A 20,256-nucleotide genomic window follows, 5' to 3' on the forward strand; every position below is an offset into this window, starting at 1 on the left:
ATCGAGCCGTCAGACATGTCTACATGAAGTTTGAGTTCATATTAAGCACTTGAAACACTGCCATGGTCTTTGGTGGGAGTAGACACAAGCAAATAGTCTGGTAAGATGTGTCTCATGGTGCCCTGTTTCTTAGGTGTCAGGAGAAGACACCTATTGCTTATCAGACAACTAGTGAATTATACAGCCTTTCCTGTGTCCCCAAGGGGATTTATTCTATGCTGTAAAATTATGAGGTTGGATTACTGTTATCATGATCTTTGTTTGCATAGTTACAGATGTTGCTGGTGATCATAAAATTATCTAGCTCTTTTTAAGAGTCCAGCCACAATATATTATCTTGATGACCACTTATGGCAGTGAACCCCACAGATTAGCTAAATGTTGGGAAAAGTAGAGATTTCCTTTTATAGGGACTAAATTTACTACCTTTTAATTTTATTGGGCAGGGGTATACCTTGCACAGTTTAGATTACATGAAAAGGTATGTCTCATTTCTCTGCCGGATCAAAAACAGTTCCAGAAACCATAAATGAAGTTTGATCCTTATCAGACCCAAAACTGCACTCATTTGCCAAAGTACAAACCAGAATGAGACTTACAGCTCCTCACATACTGGTGGCCTCCTGGAATGGGTTTGCATCTCTAGCACCACAGCCCTCTTCCCTCTCCCCCTCACCATCATTCTCTCTGCCTCCAATCTTTTGCTTGTCAGCACTAAGCTCTGTCCAATTATTCACCTTTTCAAAAGAGATTTATTTTCAGGATAACCTAATAATGTCAAAACCAACACTTTTATGCTCTGTAACCCACCAGAATGGGCCAGAGAGGGAAGGAGGCAACTGTATTAATTCACTTTGCCTTGCACTTTTTACCTGATGGGCTGATGAGTCGTACAGCCAAGAACATAGGAATCATTTGGTCAGTTTATTGCAAACAACTCCCTTCTACTCCTTCACACTTCCTAATAACATTGCTCTGCAGCAATTACAGCACTCTTCCCCACCTCTTGTTTCAGAGGTAATTATTTTTTTCATGCAGGTCTGCCTCTGCCAGCAAGGCATTGCACAAGCTGGCTAATGTTTTGTACCCCTGAAGCAATTAAGCAGAACCTGTCAGATTATTTGTTTGTCTTCTAAAGGTTTTGTTAAGAAAAATCTCTTGACAAATTCTTCTTTAGCATCTTATGAGGGACTTGCAGAGTCTTAACCTTAAGACATGCAAACTGGAAGTTTTACCTCCCAAAGAAGTGTTTTGGGAAAACAGAGGACTTGTAGAAACACAGTGTTTTCTCTGATCCTGTTTTCTTCCTTGGAAGGAATAATTTCCACCACTGGCACAATCTCCATCCATCTCTCTCACATGAATTACCTGGCTGATGCTCACAGAGCCTGACTCAACACTGTTCCTTCATTTATTTATTTTTTTTTCTCCTTTTCTTTTTTTCTTTTTGGTCAATGCCTACCCAGTGATTGAGGGGTGAGCTGCAGCATAAACGAAGCAGCTCACGCTCCCTCTGCTCATTTCCCAGTTCAAATGTGGTATGTGGAGGAAACTCTTGCTCTCTCCCTGCTCAGGGCTGTGCCGAAAGCACGCATGACTCTGCACAAAGACATGTACTGCTTTTAAAAGAAATCCAACTACAACTGAAGGAGGACTGGGAGGACTTAAAAATGATTACATTCCTTTACACACACAAGCAAAATCTCGTGAACTTTTGTTCCGTGACTGCGTTCATTCCTTCAGTGCAACAGCCAATTCACACACTGGCAAGAGGGTCCTTAAGGCTGCATGGATAACAGGGCTTGCAGCTCCTGGGGAACATGGAGAGATCCCTGTGTTCTCTTTCAAGTAGGAGTCAGCAGATGACTTGGGATAATCTAATTTGTGCAAGGGATATATTTCATTTACATTTTGCTCTCAGAAAAAGCGAGAGCACAGTAAACAACATCTTATCTATACCCATATATTCAGCTCAATTCCATGGAGTTTTGCCATTGCCTCAATTGGAACAAGATCAGTCCTTAATCATTAAAAAAACACATTTTTACTCTTGTTCTCCTGCACTTTATGCAATATATTATCTTGGAATGGAAGGCTTTTTTAAAGAAGTGAGCAAGCATTCTGGCATATTCTGCAGGCTTTTGGATGACTAATTTCTGGTGCAATAAATTGCTCACTCTATGGCAAAGTCTTAAAATCTTACACGCATCCATTTTGTGAAAATAATATTTTATGAGTTCTTTTCTTTCAGTGATGGACAAAAGTCTGTTTGTTTCCTGACATTCTCAGTATATTTTATTTTCTTTAGAAGACTGATAGGAGATAAAAACTCAGCTATTTTATTTGTTTCCCTCATGAGGAAAATGTAAAAGGATAAAGTTTCTTTAAAGAAATTCAGTTGCAAGCCAACTGTAGGAATCCAAAGAGAGTCTTTGGTGTATTAGCCTTGAACTTAACTTCATTAGACTTACATAAAAGATTGGGTTGTCCATTTTCTTACAAGTAAATAATCTTAGCTATCTTCTTCAGTTATCATCCCAGAGGTATTGCCCATGTTATATATTTTAAGTATAAATGAAGAAATGAGCACCTAAAATGTCACTCTAAAAAAGTGCTTATTTTTATCCTTTCTGAAGGATTCCTTCTCATGTATGCCATATGCTAAATAGCATTTGGTAGTGGTGAGGTTTAGAGTTGATTTCTATTATTTATTTTTTTTCTGTTTATGACATAAAATGTATGAATGGCCAGAAAGCACAAATAAGATCCAAAAGTAGAATAGGATAAAGTGTCAAACCAAGAAGTTCCTAACCAAATTCCAAGCCCTGTTCCACTCCTCCTTGCTAACACAATTCACTAATCAAATGATGAGGAACCTGCACAAAGTACAGTTTTGCCTTTTTGTTTGCACATGAACGACACCAAAAACTGCTTTGTAACTGACCATTTTACCTGGATCCAGATTCTAATGCACTTGCTTACACCCTACTACTGAAGGATGCCTCTTAGCTTTATCTGGCCTTTGAATTAGCCTATTACCCTCTCTGAAAAGGTGCCACCAGTCTGATCACCATGAACATTTTAAGGTCAGGTTAAATTACTCTTCCTCTTCCTCTGCTGAACTGTGACAGAGGTATCCTGCCCAGCAGCCTGTTAACCCAACATAAATTTTTAGACAAGGCTACCACAACGGAGGAGAAGGCAGAGGAAATGTGTGGGTTAGCAATCACCAAGCCTATTAAACTGCTTCAAAATCCCACCCTTCAGATTCGCAATTTCTCATGTTTTGGCTTGACCAAAAAGCAGGTTGGTGAAGCAAGAGGGTCTGTGGGGGTGTGAAAGGGATGACCCTGGAAACAAAATATTGGTTTTGCATCACAGGGTATCTGTTACAGGAGAATTTCCTCTGGCGCCAGCAGGTATTTGAGTAGGCATCTGGATGGATCCCAAAGGGGGGAAGGAAATGGAGATGCAAGTTTTTAGAGGGGATCAAGACATTAAGCCTTAAAACTGTTTGAATGACCCACAATGACTAACCCGCGATGTTTTATCTGTGTGATGACTTTTGGTAGTGGTGTGGTTTAGAGTTGATTTCTATTCTTTTGTGTTTTTTTTTTCTTTTTCCTTCTTTTTTGTTTTCTTTTCAGTGTTGTTGAGATGTTCCAGCCAAAAATGCACAGAAGGGCACAAATTAAGGAATGCAAAATCCTTCCTCAGTCACCGATGAGGAAAATCATCTGATCTATAGCAGCCTCCTTTTCTCTGCACTGGACACACTGACCATATAGCTGATCCTGAAAGCTCTAGTGGTTATTGGTAACACCAACCACAAAATTTTCACACATTGGATTGGCAGAGTTTTAACCCACAAGTGAATTTTTTTGTCACTGATTTGTTCCCCTTGGGCCCAGAAAAGAAAATCTTCCTTGGGGGTCTGAAGGATGATTCATTAAATCTGAGCTGTCTGCTGAAGTGCTCAGTAAAAGTGACTCTGATTTATTTGGATTTGTCACTATAAAGGTCTCTGGAGACAGCTATTTATCCTATGGGATTCTTGACAAATTGGCCGAGTGGTCTGTGCAGTCCAGAGGGAGGATGATCTTCTCTGACCCCTCACATGGCCAGAGAACAGGTAATCACTCCCCCAGCCACAAGCCCAGACAGAAATCACATCATTGCCAAGAATTCTCTGTGCACCCAGAAGCTGATCATCCGCGGCTCAAATCTATGATTGAATTCAACAAAAAAACAAGTCTGAGCCAAAAGTGCAGTCTATGGTTATAGGAATGGGCAGGTAACAAAGAGTTCACAGGGCAGATTTATGCTGGTGAGGGTATGTCCTGCTGAACATGAGCCTGGGAAAAGTGTTTGTCCTGCTGTGGACAGAATGTATAAAATATTTGACTGCAACACAATCGGATCAATTTGGACACTAAATTAAGCAGTACACTTTAACTGCCTCCCAGCAAGGCAGACTACTCAGGCATCCTTCTAACTGCTAAAAACAAGAGATTGAATATGGCAAAAGAAAAGAAGGAGGGAATCAGCTGCTGTTTACTTATAATCCCACTTGGGTGACTTTCCCCATGCCGTAGCTTGTAGGGTGGTGTAGTGTCTAGTGTCAGTTCTTCCCTTTAATTATCCGCTAGCCTGGTTGAGAGCTGTATAAACACATTACAGTCACTTGCAAGTAATAGATACTCCAAATACATCCATCTTTCCTTTTTAACTCTTTCTGGCTGCCCTGCCTTTTGTGCTCCTCTGAATTTTATCTAATAGTTCAATAATGAGCACTTTGGCCCAATTTCTTTGGAGCTGACTTAAGCTACTGATCCATTGGTAGGTGCCACTGTGAAATAAGCATCTTCAGGGCATGACTAAGGGCACTTCAGATCTACACTGCCTTTCACATGCAGATGGAATAAATTCAAGATGCAACGTCTGGAAGCATTGTTCCAAATTACTAGGACAGGGATGAAAAAAGATACAACTGAAGGGAAGTCCAGGAAAAAGGAAATGTCAGCCTGCTTTGGAGTTAGCTTGTTGCTACTCAGGAATTTTATGCTCTTGGCAACACAGTTCTCCCTGCTCACACCTGTGCAGTGAAGGAGAGGTTTGGCTGATGCCAGTAGAATAGTGAAGCCCTGAAATATTCAAACTGGAGGAAATCAAATTCAGTGGCAACAGAAAGAAAGTATGGGGAGGATTAAAGACGGTGCAAGAGGGAATTCTGCATCACTGACGGTCATTTGCAAGGGATGCACAGAGAGGAGCCGTTCTCAGCCTGTCTAACAGCAAAGGATTCGGGCCCTGAATTAATCATTTCAGGTTGTGTTTAGTATGAAAACTGTATGAAGGTAGCTAAAGTTCATGTTACAACCTCAGAAAGAAACAGCACAGACTTTTAAAAGGCACTGGGGGTGGGGATGGGTCCTGGAAAGGTAACAGCAATGGTTTCTTTACTCTACTTGGTGGTTGGATGACTTCAACCTGGGGGTTTTGCCTGGCAATCTGTCTTGCTAAAAGTCAGGGTAAGATAAACTGTACTCTGTCTCTGATTTCTGCAAGAAAGAAAACAATTGAACGACTGGTCATTCATCACTGAGCCACCCTCCCCCCTCTTCAACACCTTGCATAGGGTTGTATAGCCTGGAGCTAGTTAATTTTCCTCATCCATTTCTTAAAAGGAAAACAGAGAATTTGAAGTAGCAAGGTATGTATTTTAGATATGTATTTCATAACTTTCCTGTAGTTAAGATAGTTCAGAACTAGATCAAGAAAGAATTTTCTTGGCTGTTGTTACACTTGCTGTATTCCACACATGTACTATCACATGCCACTTATGTTTAAGTGTAATATCAAAAGACCTCTTTTTTGATAGGGTTTTGTTTTAGCCCTGCCTTTACAGCTATACTTGTAAACACATTTACCTATTCTTAAAAAAAAACCCAAACACATCCATTTCTGAGCACTGAGGACCTCAGATTCAGGTCAGATGCAGCACAAATGTGTGCTTTTACCATTCAGTTGTGGAAAACATTATTTGAAAGGTTCTTATGACAGTTTGAGTTAAGTCAGCTCTTCAGGCAACTGAGAAACAACTCCACATGGAACAAACTGCAAAAATCACAACTCTGCTATGAAACAAGCAGACCAAAAGGGGGAAGGGTGGCATACAAAGATGGGAAACAAAAGTAGTTTGGATATAAAGCCATAGGGAAAAACAGTACCTCCAGTAAGAAGAAATAGCTAGGCTTGCTTTGATGAGCTAAGCGTGTGCTCCACTATCTGAAAAACAAATGAAGCTGCACTCCTCCTCCTAACAAATCCAGCTTCGTGCTGGTTTTGGTACAAAGTATTCTGCTTTAGGTGCTGAGCCAGTCTGGCTGCTTCCCACATCCATATGAAGAGATGCTTCAAAGCACATTATTTGGCATATGGCTAATGCACAGGTAAGTGCTGAGAGGTTTAGAAACCACCGTGGTGGGGCAGGACAACTCAAAAAGATAGGCATAGAGCTGATTTCTCCACAGCCCCACCGCACTCTGAGAATCTGCATTAGCTCATGACTCAAGGAAGTAAGACACTTCATGGAAGAGACAATTAGTTACCAAAAAAAAAAAAAACAAAAAAAAAGGGGGGGAAAAAAAAAAAGAAAAGAAAAAAAAAAAGGCATAAAGAAGCCTAGTAAAGGATTTTAAATCTCCTAAGGGAATCTCATGTTTTTACTGAGGAAGGATTACAGGAAACCAAAGTAACACTTTATTTTTCTTCACAGAGAGCTTGGGGACTTTGGAGTAATTTAGTCAATGGTGATTTGCTACTTGTGCTATAGTGTTACCAGTGATGGTACTCATGGTCTGTTTATTAAACTTTTGGCTTGTCACTCATCACCAACAGGATCAAAACTCATTGTTTTTCTTCCTATAAATGCAACTTTTCTATCTTTCAGAATTACTATGAGGTTGAGGGAAGAGCGCTTTCATCTAAAATCAAAGTCAGGCAAGTATCCATTTTGTAAGATATGTGAGCATAAAAATGTGCCAATGTAAACATCAGGTATCTGAGTGAAAAATGTTAATTGGCATTTCAATAAATGGGGAGACATCACAAAGATATTTTAGGCTTTCAACGTATTTGTAGTATTCTAACATCGATCACTTTCTTGCAACTAACTATCAGGTTATTTATCTTAGCTACCCTCGGTATCCATTACCACAGTGCCTAAGTCCCTCATAATGTTTCTGTAGGGCAGGGAAGCATTTCCATCCCTTTTTTTACCACTAAGAGACTGGAACAGAAAGAATCCTACATTTTTCGCCACCTAGAAAGCCCATAACAGAGCAGAAAATCAACCTATATATCCCTGGCTAGCACCTTAATCAAAGAGCTTGTCTCTTTTGTATTAGCCTGGTTTGCACTTCATTGGTTTGCACCATAAATTGTCAAAGCAAGGCTGTGTTACACATAGAACTGAGTGATTAGCTATGAAACTAATTCCTATGATACTCAAATACAGAAACAACACGGAGCTTGCATCCCAAAAAGGGCTCTGGCTACACGCTGCCAAGGAGAGGCAAAAGACCACAGTGAGCTAGGGCGTGATGTGAGGTGAAAAGATGACATGGTGTATTGCTATGGGTGCTGCACTAGACAATTCACAGAGGCTTTCCCTGGAATTTCTTGTTCTTCGGGACAGAATACAGTTCTTGTTGTGGGAAGCCCAAGCTGGCCCCAGACATACAGTGTGTATTAGTACTCCATCTGAGTTTGCATTGTGACTCCTCTTAAAGCCCCCATACTTGAACAGATTGGGTAAGCAGCTCCTCAGTGAGGATTTTCCGTACATGGAAAGCCTTTCTGAGGAATTCACTGTACAGTGTTGAGAGAAAACTTGGGGATGCTATGTCATATATGTATGTCATCTTTTCTACTCTGCAAATTTCAGTCAATACCAATCACAGTGATCACATATACATCTTTGTTCAGTCCTTACAGAGTACACAGCAAGATATTTTTGCCATCAAGTCTTGGGATAAGGTAAATGGTATGCTATACAATGCCTGGAAATTTTGCTATGTAATCCAAATGGCCCATGTGCACAGACAGACCTACCTTATTTTAGTGCAAAATTCAGGTAACAGAGGTCTATTGAATGGGGTAGAACAAGCTGAAATGACTGGAGATTGAAATAAGGCATCAAATCAAAAACCTTTCAATTAGCCACAAAATCCTTCCTTACTGTTTTAAATCAGGAGGTTCTGGATAACTTATCTCTCTTCACATCACTCTCAGACATCATCCTATCTGATCTTAAAACATAAGCAGATACATACCTGAGTCCCACACTATTCTTTCTAAGTCCAGACTGCTTTAATGGGTGGTTCCTTGGAACAAGGGCCTTATGTTGCCAGCAGGTTTTAAAAACTTGGTCTTTCTGCTTTGGATGAATTCAGAGCAGTCATTAGGTGTTTTCTATTTCCTCTCACTGCACTAAACGGGCATACAAGGCCTAAGAGTCCTGATAAGCAGGTCTGATGGCTCATCTCTCTGTTTTCCTCTTTTAACCAGCCCTTCTTCTGGGTTCGTCACACTCCTGGCTAAGAAGTGAGTACTGGGCAGTCTGAGCATCATCCCAGTTTTGTATACACAAAGGAAAACAGAGGAGCAGGGATGGGAAAGAGAGCAAGACATTTACAGTCTGCTTGTCCTCTGGTTCATTTTCAAAGCTTTTTATTTCCTCAAATTACTTAAATAGACTTTTATGATGTGCTTTTGCAATGCCACTTTCTAAACCAACACCGTTTTCTGTATGTATTATGGACTACAACACGCACCATAAAACCAGAAGCTTGCACTGTGGCAAAGGGCCATAACCCCACTTTGGGTATGTTCCAGGAGCTCTGAGAGTCACAGTTTGTGAGGTATGTGTAAGACCTGTCAGTAAGCAGAAATGCACAGTGACTGTGGTCTTTCTATGTCACTTGAGTAGGATGTGTAATCTGCTTTCTCCTTTCCCTTGCCGGTTAGCGTTCCTATTTAAGACTCATCTATAACACATCTGCAGCTAATTAACTGTGTTGGGTGAATCCCTGTGTGTAGTTGCACATGTGACAATTTACTGGTTTATTATATCAGTATTTTGCACCCAAATATTTTTCCAGCTAGGTGCAGCGATTCTATGACCTTAAACCTTTGTATGTCATAGAATCGCAGAATCGCAGAATGATTTGGGTTGGAAGGGACCTCTAATGGTCATCTAGTTCAACCCCCTCCACAGTAAGCATGGACATCCTCAACTTCAGGTTGCCCAGAGCGCTGCCGAGCCTCACCTGGAATATCTCCAGGGATGGGGCCACAACCACCTCCCTGGCCAACCCATTCCAATGTTCCACCACCCTCATGGTAAAAAACTTGTTCCTAACATCCAATCTAAATCTACTCTTCTCTAGTTTGAAGTTCTATCACTACAGGCCTTTGTAAACAGTCTCTCTCCATCCTTCTTGTAGGCCCCCTTCAGATACTGAAAGATTGCTATTAGGTCTCCTCAGAGCCTTTTCTTCTCCTGGTTGAACAACTCCAGCTCCCTCAGTTAGCCATCTGTATTTAATGTGATCACCTTGTGGAGGTGGTAAAATGCAAATCTCCCATGACAAATGGAGTGCAGGGAGTTCAATGCCACAAACTGTCCAACTCAATATGTAATAGTGTAAAGTAGCCCACAAAGAGTCTGAGTCCCAGCATGTGATGTTTCATTTGGATGGGAGCAGAGAACATAGGCTGACCTACTACATTCAATGATGGATGCTGTGAGAACTTGACTTTCAGAAGCTGTGAGCATTTTAAATGAACAGGAATTTCAGAAACTCTGTGTCTACATGCATGCATAGCATGCCATAAACCATACAAGTAATAAAAGCTTACCACAATAGTTGACATTCTTCCTGCCACTGCCCCACAAAGTGTTTCTTCTTTTCCACATTTCCCTGTGAAGCAAAAATCTGGTTTTATTTTCCAAAACTTTATCCCATGTGCTAAGCATTGGAAGGCAAAAGAGAACTTACTTTCTTATCGACAGATTTCATCATGTCTTAAAGCCACAAAACCGCAAAGGATTAGCCAACAAAGAAACAACACAGAAAGAGGTATTCAAAATAAAACAGTTATGTCTGCACTTTAATCCTCAGTGATAATTTTACATAAGATATATTGGCTTTTTTGCATATTTCATGAAAGAGTCAGCAGTTTACAGTGTTACCTAGTAATGTTTCAGAGATGCACCCTGGAAGTAGTCAGTAGAATCACAGAATCATAGAAATGGTCTGGGTTGGAAGGGACCTCTGTAGGTCATCTAGTCCAACCCCGTCTGCAATAAGCAGGGGCATCCTCAACTAGATCAGGCTGCCCAGAGCCCTGTCGAACCCCACTTTGAATATCTCCAGGGATGGGGCCCCAGTCACCTCCCTGGGCAACCTGTTCCAGCGTTCCACCACCAATAGAGATGGAAATGGATACCTCCCTTCACTGTCTCTGAGCCTCCTTTTTCATGGGAATAAACATGCATTATAAAACAAGCATGACTCAGCCACTTAGGCTTGCTTCCTGCATGCACCCAGCAAAAGATTCACTTGTGTGTTTGTGAACAGTTAATGAAAATTTTGTGCTCAGTGCTCATGTCAAGAAGTGTCTGTCTCATTCCTGTTTCAGTAACTTCTACAGCTTGCATGTTTCTTGTTTCTGCTACACTCAGCTTCTAGCTGACAGATCCTTTGCAAGACATTGCTTAACAAATCAGCAACACCAGAAACCCTCACCAGAGACCTGGCATAGGAGGGGGGAAGTGAGTCATATTGGTATTTAATTCATCTTTCATGATTAGGACACTGCCCTTCTTGCCAGTATCACTTTTAGGCAATAGAATATTTAACCACAACTTTGTTTCTACAGAGACAGCTTTTGCCATCCTTGTTCATACAGTCTATTTTCCTCCTGCTGATTTTTATGAAGCTACTCAAAGGAAAAGGTACCAGATGGCGTAAGTCAGGGTGATAGATATCATCCAGTAATTACATGTCAGGTACTCTCTGCAGTAGAAAAGAGCACTACTTATACATGTCACAGATTTTGTCGTCAGTGTGACAGAAAGGACTGAAATATAAAGTCTGGAATTAAATATTTTGAGTTTCATAAAATATGTTTTCAGTATCCACTAAAGAAAGTTTTAGCACTCCATTTCCCAGAATTTCAATGGTTCGGGGTCTGTAACATTTCAAGGTTTAAAAAGTCACACAAAGTGGAATTTCAGCTACTGCATACATTTCTACATTGATTTTCTTGAAACTGCAGTTTATTTCCTTTTAATTTTTCTAATCTGTATTCAGCAAGGCTGCAATTATTCCATTCTTGGTATGAGCAAAACTTTCAGATACTTCTAAATGAGAGCAGAAAGAAATATTGGGGGGGATGGGGGGGCAGTTTTGTTTGTTTGGGGTTTGTTTGTTTGTTTGTTTGTTGTTTTGTTTTTTTCCAATAAACTATCCTAGAAAATAGTCTCTCAAAAAAGCTGCAATTTCCCAGGACTTTAAAGCAAGACACTGGGATTTGCTGGGGAAAGATAGTGAAGCTGGTATCACATACAAACCTGTGCCTCTTGAGCCAGTTCTTCAGGACAGCCTTGTCTTAGCAACATCTTAGCAGTATCTTAGTAATGACATTTTTTTTCACTTTCTATATTGCTTTATGTTATGTACCACAATGTCTATTACCTTTGAAACCACAGTTGTGACCAGAAACAGATACACTGCACTGAAAAGGAGCCAAGGGAGGGTTTCCATGCCTTGGTCCTTACAAAAATCTACTTCACTGCCTTCTCCTAGGCAACCAGAGCCAGAACAAGCAGACACAGTCTAAAGAAGCTGTGCCAGAGGAAGTTTAGGCTTGAGGTGAGGAGAAAGTTCTTCACAGAAAGAGTAATTGGCCAGTGGAATGTGCTGCCCAGGGAGGTGGTGGAGTCACCATCCATGGTGGTGTCCAAAAAGGATTGCATGTGGCACTTGAAGCCATGGTTTAGTTGTCATGAGGTTTTAGGTATTAGTTAATAGGTTGGACGTGATGATCTCTGAGGTCTTTTCTAACCTGGTTGATTCTATGATTCTAACTTTGACCATTTTCCTCAGCACTGTCCATCCTCCACAATGGACAGGACAGAATCCTACCACAAAAATACCACAGGATTATTATATTAATAGTAGTATTAGTATTTTATTAGTAGTATTAGTTACTGTTACTATGATTCAAATATAATACTATATTATTAGTATTATTTCACTCAAGATATGTAAAGATATGCTCCTGAAATCCCTCCACCATTTTACTTAGTTTCCAGGGGAGACCAATGGTGAGCAGGAGAAATCACTCTCAGCACAAGCAACTTGCAACTTGAAAACACTAATCTAGTTGTACTTCTTGATTGTTCTCAAACCTGACTGAACGTGATTCATGATCAGCTGGCTGGCTGTGGGTGATTTCTTTAGTTATTCTCAAATATAGGAAAACACCTGCATTATATTTGGGTGAAGAGCTTTAAAACCAGCTACTGATTGTGTTTTCCTTGGCTGTGGGTGATCTGAAATTCTTCTTGGGTGACTGTTCAATGCATGGTGAAAATACAGTACCTTGATAAATGACACAGAACGTTAAATAAAAAAACCCAAAACAAACAAAAAACCCCAAGCCATGCCACACAAAATCACAAGACACTTGCAGAAATCTTGGCCTCAAGTTCCAAAGCCATTCTCAAATTACTGTGTTATCCCAGCTTAGGGGAGGAAAGGTTGGAGGCATAAAAAGTGTTGGGATGTTGGTTTTTTTCCAGGGGGAAATCTGTAACCTTTCTTAGATCAGCATAAGCCTTTGTGTGACATGTCCCCCATCTCACACCCATCAGACTAGGCATCTTAAATCTGCTCCCAGCACCCCTGGCATGTCCTATACGATCTTATGGCATAGTGGGTCTAAATTAGAAGTGAAAAAGAAATGCACTTCCCTGTGTAGCCAGAGCAAAGCAGAGGATAAAGTCAGCTACAGGGAAAACTCACAGATTTGTACTGATGTTCTCCATGCCAGTATGTCAACTTCCTTTTTAAAACATGAATGAAGATGTGAAAATACTAGAAAAGACAAAAGGACTTTAGCTCCATCTGTCTTTCCCAGCCAGTTATTAACCTGGTGGTTGATCTGTTGCCCCAGTCATTTAAGTGGAGAAGTAAGTGGCCATACCATCACTGTGATGGCTGCAGTCAGGTCAGCTTGACCCTTCCCACAGGACTAAGCTGGTCTTCACCCACATCATTCTATACCTCATACTGTAATTGCCACTTGGAATGAGAGTCAGGAGGACTGGGCAAGGTATTTGAGAGGAGAGGGATTCCAAGTATGCCAGAGCAGGGGTACAAGCCCTGGGTTTGCCAGGAGTGACATAAGGAGCAGAAATGCTGGAAAAGCAGACATTCAACTGATGTAACAAACAAGTAAGGAACCAGGAGTTACCTGAAGATGAGAGGACAGTTTTTAAGTCTGTCCATTCTGGCTCCTTTGGAAGGGGGAAAAATAGCAGTTATGTTGTTAAAAAGAGAGTGTAATAGTCCATGTGCAAGAGGACTTAAAGTACATCATATTAGATGGGAGTATACATCATATTAGATGGGAGTATACATCACACACACAATCATGTCCACAAAATGGACACAAAAATGTGACTTGTATCTCCACAAAAGTGCATGGTCTGTATTAGATGAGTTTGACTGGCTCTGTGAGTCAGTAAAAGCTGCAAATGTGTAGCAATTCTAAAGGCTCATAACACGCAGGTATGCACACCCTGATTTTCAGAATGCACGTGTAGCAGCCAGATCATTTGGGTTTAGAGCAAATATTTAGAAATTACTCAAGTAAAGACAAAAAACAAGTGATAGAAAGGATGTGAGTCTATATGGGATATTTTGATCTCTGGTCATTCTTGCTCTTAGACACGAGTAACTTCAGCTTGGTTTTCTGTCATCCTTGCTCCAGTAAGATTCTTGTAGCTTATTTCTAACATCAATCACTTGGACTATAAAGCTCTGCAATGGATATGGCCATTTAAATCTCCACCTGCACAAACAACAATCAGTCCTAGAAAATAAGAACGCTCATAAATCTCCACACTGGTGATTAGTAATATTCTGGATCTGCAACAAGGATGTTGAAAGAAAGGAAGAAAGGAAGAAAGAAAGGAAGAAGGAAGGGAAGGAAGGGAGGAAGGAAGGGAGGAAGGGAGGAAGGGAGGAAGGAAGGAAGGAAGGAAGGAAGGAAGGAAGGAAGGAAGGAAGGAAGGAAGGAAGGAAGGAAGGAAGGAAGGAAGGAAGGAAGGAAGGAAGGAAAAGAAAGCAAGCAAGAAAGCAAGAAAGAAAGCAAGAAAGCAAAAGAAAGCAAGCAAGCAAGAAAGCAGGAATGAAAGAAAGCAAGAAAGAAAGAAAGAGAAAGAAAGAAAAGAAAGAAAGAAAGAAAGAAAGAGAAAGAAAGAAAGAAAGAAAGAAAGAAAGAAAGAAAGAAAGAAAGAAAGAAAGAAAGAAAGAAAGAAAGAAAGAAAGAAAGAGAAAGCAAGAAAGCAAGAAAGCAAGAAAGCAAGAAAGCAAGAAAGAAAGAAAGAAAGAAAGAAAGAAAGAAAGAAAGAAAGAAAGAAAGAAAGAAAGAAAGAAAAAAAAGAAAGAAAGAAAGAAAGAAAGAAAGAAAAGAGTTAATGCATTAATTAGGACTGATATGCTGACAATCTGTTTAGTTTATACACAGAGAAAACACAAACAGGGCACAGTTAACACAGAGCGTTAGAAGTTAGTGAATTCCCAAGAGCCTAGGGTTGGAGATAGGATATCTTAATGTACTTATCCTGTTGTGAGTGGGAAGGTGTTATCTTCCAGACAAACAGTGAAAAGGTGGTGTAAAGTTTAGACCTGCCCTTTTTCTTCTGGCTAATGTGAGTCAAGGAACCAAGACGGATCAAGAGGCAGGAAGGACTTCATTATGAAAGATGACATTCTGCCTCCTACTGAAACATTCATCTGCAGACAGTACATTGTGCTTGGCAAACGCATCACTTTGGCCCTCCACAGTTTATGTTTGTTTGTTTGTTTTCTGTTTCATGTATGCAGAACACCCAATGTGATGCCCATGCAGATCACTAAGAGGCTTTCCTGTGGCTCCAGTGACCTTGGATTAACTCTGAAGCCACTGCTCAATCTGTACATTTTTGCCCAGAGCTATATGAATCCTCAGGTAAGCAGCTGAGTAAGTGCAGTAGCTCCTGCAGAAGACCAGACACTGAGTCCAGAAAAGTCTTGTGTGCAGATTGTGCTCAGCTCTTTAGTTTCTTGTGTTGAAAACCCAGGCTGCCAGAGGACCTGTGAGGTTTCAGGAAGCATGAGAGGAGTAAAGGAACTATGGGAGGCAAGTTCATCCTTCACCAGGCTCTTTGGGGTCCACATGCAGATTTGGGAAAAGATTTTACCTGAAAGGGAAGAGGAATTAGGCCAAGATTAACTGGTCTTAAAAGCCTGCTCTGAGGAGACTGAATAGACTTGTGCATAAAAATTGTAACTGCAGCTACATGTTGTAAGTCTGGTCATTCAAACTACACAGCAACCTGCTCATTCACAGCAGTGGTAAAATGATTGTGGATGTTTGGCTTCAGTGGTTGCAGAGTATGACCTAATGCCCTCACTCCTACCTCTCCCACAGAAGGGGCCTTATCTTGCCTCTTTATTCAGACAAAACTCCTTGACTTCTGAGTATGCACAAATCAGTGGACAAAATGCTCCATAAGTACAGCAGAACAACATCTGCACTGCAACTACATGCCAAGAAGGGGGGGGGGGGGGGGGGGGGGGAGGGATTCCTGTGTGCTCCCTACCACCCAATAACCCTCTCTCTTTTCCTTCATTTCCTTGCTGCCTCATCCTCAGCCCTGCTGACCCTTCCCAGCACTGCAGTGCTCTCTCTTAGCTCAGCAAGGCTCAGTGAACCACTGGGCTATCAACTGCCCACCACACCTGCAAACTGGGCAGCAGCTGAGGGGACTCAAAATGAGAAGGGACTGAGACTTGTTGGAGGTCACCCAGGAAGGCTGGAAGAAATCAGCTCCTCCTGCCTCCAGTCCCTGGGCTGTGATGGCAAGGTCCTCAGGGCCGGCTGGGCGGCAGAGCGCTCCCTTCCTGGAATACACTAGTAGCTGGACAGGATGCGTTTGCAAATATAATCATCCACAAATCTCCTCCAGATTAGGTTACAGGACGGCGTTTTGACGGCACGCATTACAAAGCTCCCTGGAAGGCTTGGCTGGTAGATCTGCTGCACTCTCAGCTCATGACCCATTTTGGCTTTCATCAAGAATCATGACACCAGCTGCCTGGGTCATCTAGGAGGCAGGAAGGGGGAGAGCAACCCTGGGCTGGAAAAGGGAAATGGGGAAGGAGAAGAGGAGGAGGAGGAGGAGGAGGAAGGGGGAGGATAGAAAGACAGAGCCGGGGGAGAGACAGAGGGAGTTGCTTTGCTCCAGTTGTGAAGATTTGAATCCCAGTTCCGAGCTCTCTGCAAAGGCTTGCCGGGATACCTCATTCCCTGTCCTGTGCAAAGGTCTGTGATTGGGGATGTGGTGTGCTCAGCGGGCAGGGCCCCTCCCCTGGGCTGGATCCGCCTCTCTTATCCCCCAGATAAATTACTAGTGTCCTCACTAAATTCCTCGTCTCTTTCTCTCTCTCTCTCTCCCTCTCTCACACACACTCAGTCCCTCCCTCAAACACGGGCAAAGCAGAGTTGGGGGGTGGGAGGGCGGGGATCCTCTCTGGACTGGTATTGCGCCTTACCACTGGAAGAGGGAGGGAAGGGGAAGAAAATACTGGCACCCCTTCTCTCCTCTGCCGTCTTGAAGTAGATTTGAGGAGCTGCCCTTCCTCCTTCCCCCTCCCCCCTTCCCGCTGGTCCTTTGGCATCTTCCAGACCATGTCCACTGGGTCCCTCAGTGATGTGGAAGATCTGCAGGAGGTGGAGATGCTGGAGTGCGATGGCCTGAAAATGGATACTAACAAAGAGTTTGGGGCGTCCACCGAGAGCAACGAGGAGGGATCCAATGGCGAGAATGGCTCCCCTCTGAAGGGGAGAGGGGCCTCGGGCAAGAGGAAAAAAGCTCCCCCCAAGAAGAGCCCTTTAAATGGAGTCAGCCAGGAGGGAAAGCAGGTCCAGAGAAATGCTGCCAACGCCAGGGAGAGGGCAAGGATGAGGGTCCTTAGCAAAGCCTTCTCCAGGCTTAAGACCACCCTACCCTGGGTGCCCCCAGACACTAAGCTTTCCAAACTGGACACCTTGAGACTGGCCTCCAGCTACATTGCTCACCTGCGGCAGATCCTGGCCAATGACAAGTATGAAAATGGCTACATCCACCCAGTCAACTTGGTAAGTCCCAGCCTGCCAGGGCCAGGCACTCTGTGTGTGTGTGTATGTGTGTGTGCATGGGGAGAGGCGGGTGAGGAGCTAAGATGGGGCAGGCGCGGGAAGAAACTTTCACTGTGCTTCTCACAGAAAGCATGGCACAAGTGGGGTTCCAAGGGGTACTCTGTGAAGGGACAGGCTTCCAGTTGCCCTCTTACCCTGTGCCCTGAGAGCTGAGCCTCCCAGGCCCCATATGCCGCTTCTGGCAATTACCTTCAGGAGACAGGCAGGGGCCACAAAGCCACAGATAGGCAGGGACAGGCTTTACTGCCCCAGAAATGCATGGGAAAGCTCAGCAGGTTGATGGCAGCTTTCTACCTGCAAGTGGATGAGTATAGGAATTTTGGTAAAGTATGTCAGGATGGACCTAGGATTTATTCTTATCCCTCCTTTAACTTTTCCTACCATACTAGTCCACTCAAGTCCTGGCTTTTTTAAGACAGAGTTCTTGGGCTCTGTGCTCAGTTGCTCAGGTTTGCTGGGTCCTGGACATTTCTCCTATCTTTTTAAAGTGGCAAAGGAAAAATGAATACCAGTGTGGACTCTCAAGAAGGGGTGTCTGCCCTAGCCACACTCCACAGTCTCCCTAAGCTGCATGGCATCCCTCCAGCTGTTCCCACCATCCACAGGAAGTTTTCCCCAGCAGCCCAGGATCTCCAAACCCAGCCACCAGAAACACACAGCTTCCAGCTCTAAAAATGCATGCAACTGATATAAACTGGGGGTGGGCAAGATCCTCTTGGGATCCTTTCAAAGACACAACCTTTACACTGCCCACATGCTTGGACCTCACTGGATAAAGGAATGGCAGAGGATCCGTGCATATATTTCACTGTGTTCTGCCTCTGCCTTTTGAGCTCTAGATTCTGGGGGAAACTACATTGCCTGCTGTGCTAGCTGATAAAGGCCTGGAAGATACTTTTTTTGGCTGAAAACAAATTCCTCAGCCCAAAAACATGGGGGGAAAAATGAAGTAAAACAAGGCCAACACCCAAACCAAATACAACCCCTGTCTCTCACAGAGACACACCAAAAATTGCTCTCAGAGCCGTGGGAGCCCAGGGAGGGTGGCCAGGGGATGCCAGGGGATCCGGGCAGTTCCTGTGCCCGGAGAGCGTGGCCATGATGGGGTGAGAGGCAGCTTCCGCGGGACAAAGGCCCCACGTTGGTCATGGTCAAGGCAGGGGGGGTGGCGGCGGCTGTGATAGGGAGACGAGTAGGTGCTGGAGCCGCTGCGGTTCAGACAGGCCTCGTAGCCCCGGGGACGCCGAGAAGCAGCCCGCCTCGGCTAGGAACAGGAGCGGCATCAGCCACCGGCTAACGGCAAAGGCCCTGGCTGAAGCCAGCGGCGGCTGCCCGAACCCTGGTGAACGCGGACAAACGAGAGCGCAATCGACGGGTGGCAGCTCGATGCCCCGGGGCGCTTCCGAGCTGGAGCCGCTGGCGAAATCGGGGCTGCAATGTGCATTTCCCCCTATGTAACCCCTTTCCCATCCGTGTCTTTTCCTGGCTACAGACTTGGCCTTTTATGGTAGCCGGCAAACCCGAGAGTGACCTGAAAGAAGTGGTGAACACAAATCGCTTGTGCGGCCCGACGGCATCCTGAGCCCCGGCGGCCGGGCCAGCAGCGTCCCGGCGCGACCGGGGAGCGGGCGGCGGGGTGGGCAAGGACACGCCGCGGCCCCGCCGCTGTCCCGAGCCCCGGGCAGAGCGACGAGGAGAGCCTCTCTCCCGGCGCAGAGGAGACCAAACGTGCCCTAGCAAAGACTCCACCCTGAGAGATCACGACCCTATTTAACTTTATTAAACTGTGTACAGTCGAGTGTCCTGCAACAACAGCCTTGCTGGTTCAAGCGCTACTAGAGAAGAGACAGAGATCAAACAAAACCTACCACGCGCGTATCTTTTGTCTGAGACCTGTGAGATATGTAGATGCCTAGAAAAACTGACTTTGACAGTCATCTCTATGAAGTAATTCACCCTAAAGATATATAGATATATTTTCTTCAAGCAGGTTTTGCTTTATTTCTGTGAATAAACCTTCCTTTCCACCGACCATGGAGCGGTGTGCTATTCGTTCCTGACTCTCGGGCTCGGCGGGGGACAGGACCTCTCCTCCGCCGGCCTCCGGCCGCGCTCGCCTGGCGCGCTGCGGGGAGCCCGCCTCTACGCCTCAAGCCAGGGGAGGGCTGTTTCTCCGGAGCTAAAGAGTCGGAGCAAATCTTTGGGGGAGGGGGTGGCCGAGACCTGTCCTCGCCGCGGGAGCACGGCCCGGCCCCGCAGCACGGCGCCCGGGCGCTGCGGGAGACCCTCTCGCCCTCCGCGGGGACGGGAACAGTGATGTATTGACGAATCACAGTCGGACGGAGGACCTCTCTCTGGCCCCGGTCCTTGGTGCTGGGAATTTCTAACTTAAACTTATCTCCCCTCTATCGATCAGCGCGCCTGCGGGAGATGAGGCTGAGATAAAGAGGACTGCGGGGCGCTCCCCCTGCACCGGCAGCGGCCGCCGGCAGCTGATGCGCCAGATCCCACCGCGCTGTTTAATGTTCCAGGGTTATGACCGCACTGTTTACAAGACGTCTTCGGTTATTTATACTGTTATTATTAGCAGAGGGGCTTTAAATTTCCGCTTCACTTGTTTTTTCAATGCCGTCCCCGGGTTCCGTTTGATACCTGGGCACTTTCAGGCCAAAAGCAGTCACTGCCAAGGAGGGGCAGCGTTAAGCCCTCCGTGCC

The 20,256-nt window shown here is 44.1% G+C and overlaps 1 protein-coding gene across 1 annotated transcript; it reads left to right on the forward strand.

Annotated features, from left to right (window-relative positions):
• Positions 1 to 16,592: 16,592 nt before the first annotated feature.
• LOC137440377 (transcription factor 21) lies at positions 16,593 to 19,572 on the forward strand. The gene is made up of 3 exons (XM_068136658.1): positions 16,593 to 16,665; positions 17,029 to 17,481; positions 19,034 to 19,572. Exons 2-3 carry the CDS (start codon positions 17,032 to 17,034, stop codon positions 19,121 to 19,123), a joined length of 540 nt encoding a protein of 179 aa, XP_067992759.1. The 5' UTR covers positions 16,593 to 16,665; positions 17,029 to 17,031; the 3' UTR covers positions 19,124 to 19,572.
• Positions 19,573 to 20,256: the final 684 nt, after the last annotated feature.

The sequence above is a fragment of the Melanerpes formicivorus genome, unplaced genomic scaffold (assembly GCF_026170545.1).
Source record: "Melanerpes formicivorus ecotype bairdi unplaced genomic scaffold, bMelFor1.0.p_v2 SCAF_2889, whole genome shotgun sequence".
NCBI lineage: Eukaryota > Metazoa > Chordata > Aves > Piciformes > Picidae > Melanerpes > Melanerpes formicivorus.

Bases quoted from the DNA above. Each gene is read 5' to 3' on its own strand.
- LOC137440377 (XM_068136658.1), top strand. From the start codon at position 17,032: ATGTCCACTGGGTCCCTCAGTGATGTGGAAGATCTGCAGGAGGTGGAG. The intron at 17,482-19,033 runs GTAAGTCCCAGC...TCCTGGCTACAG, and splicing joins ACATCCACCCAGTCAACTTG to ACTTGGCCTTTTATGGTAGC.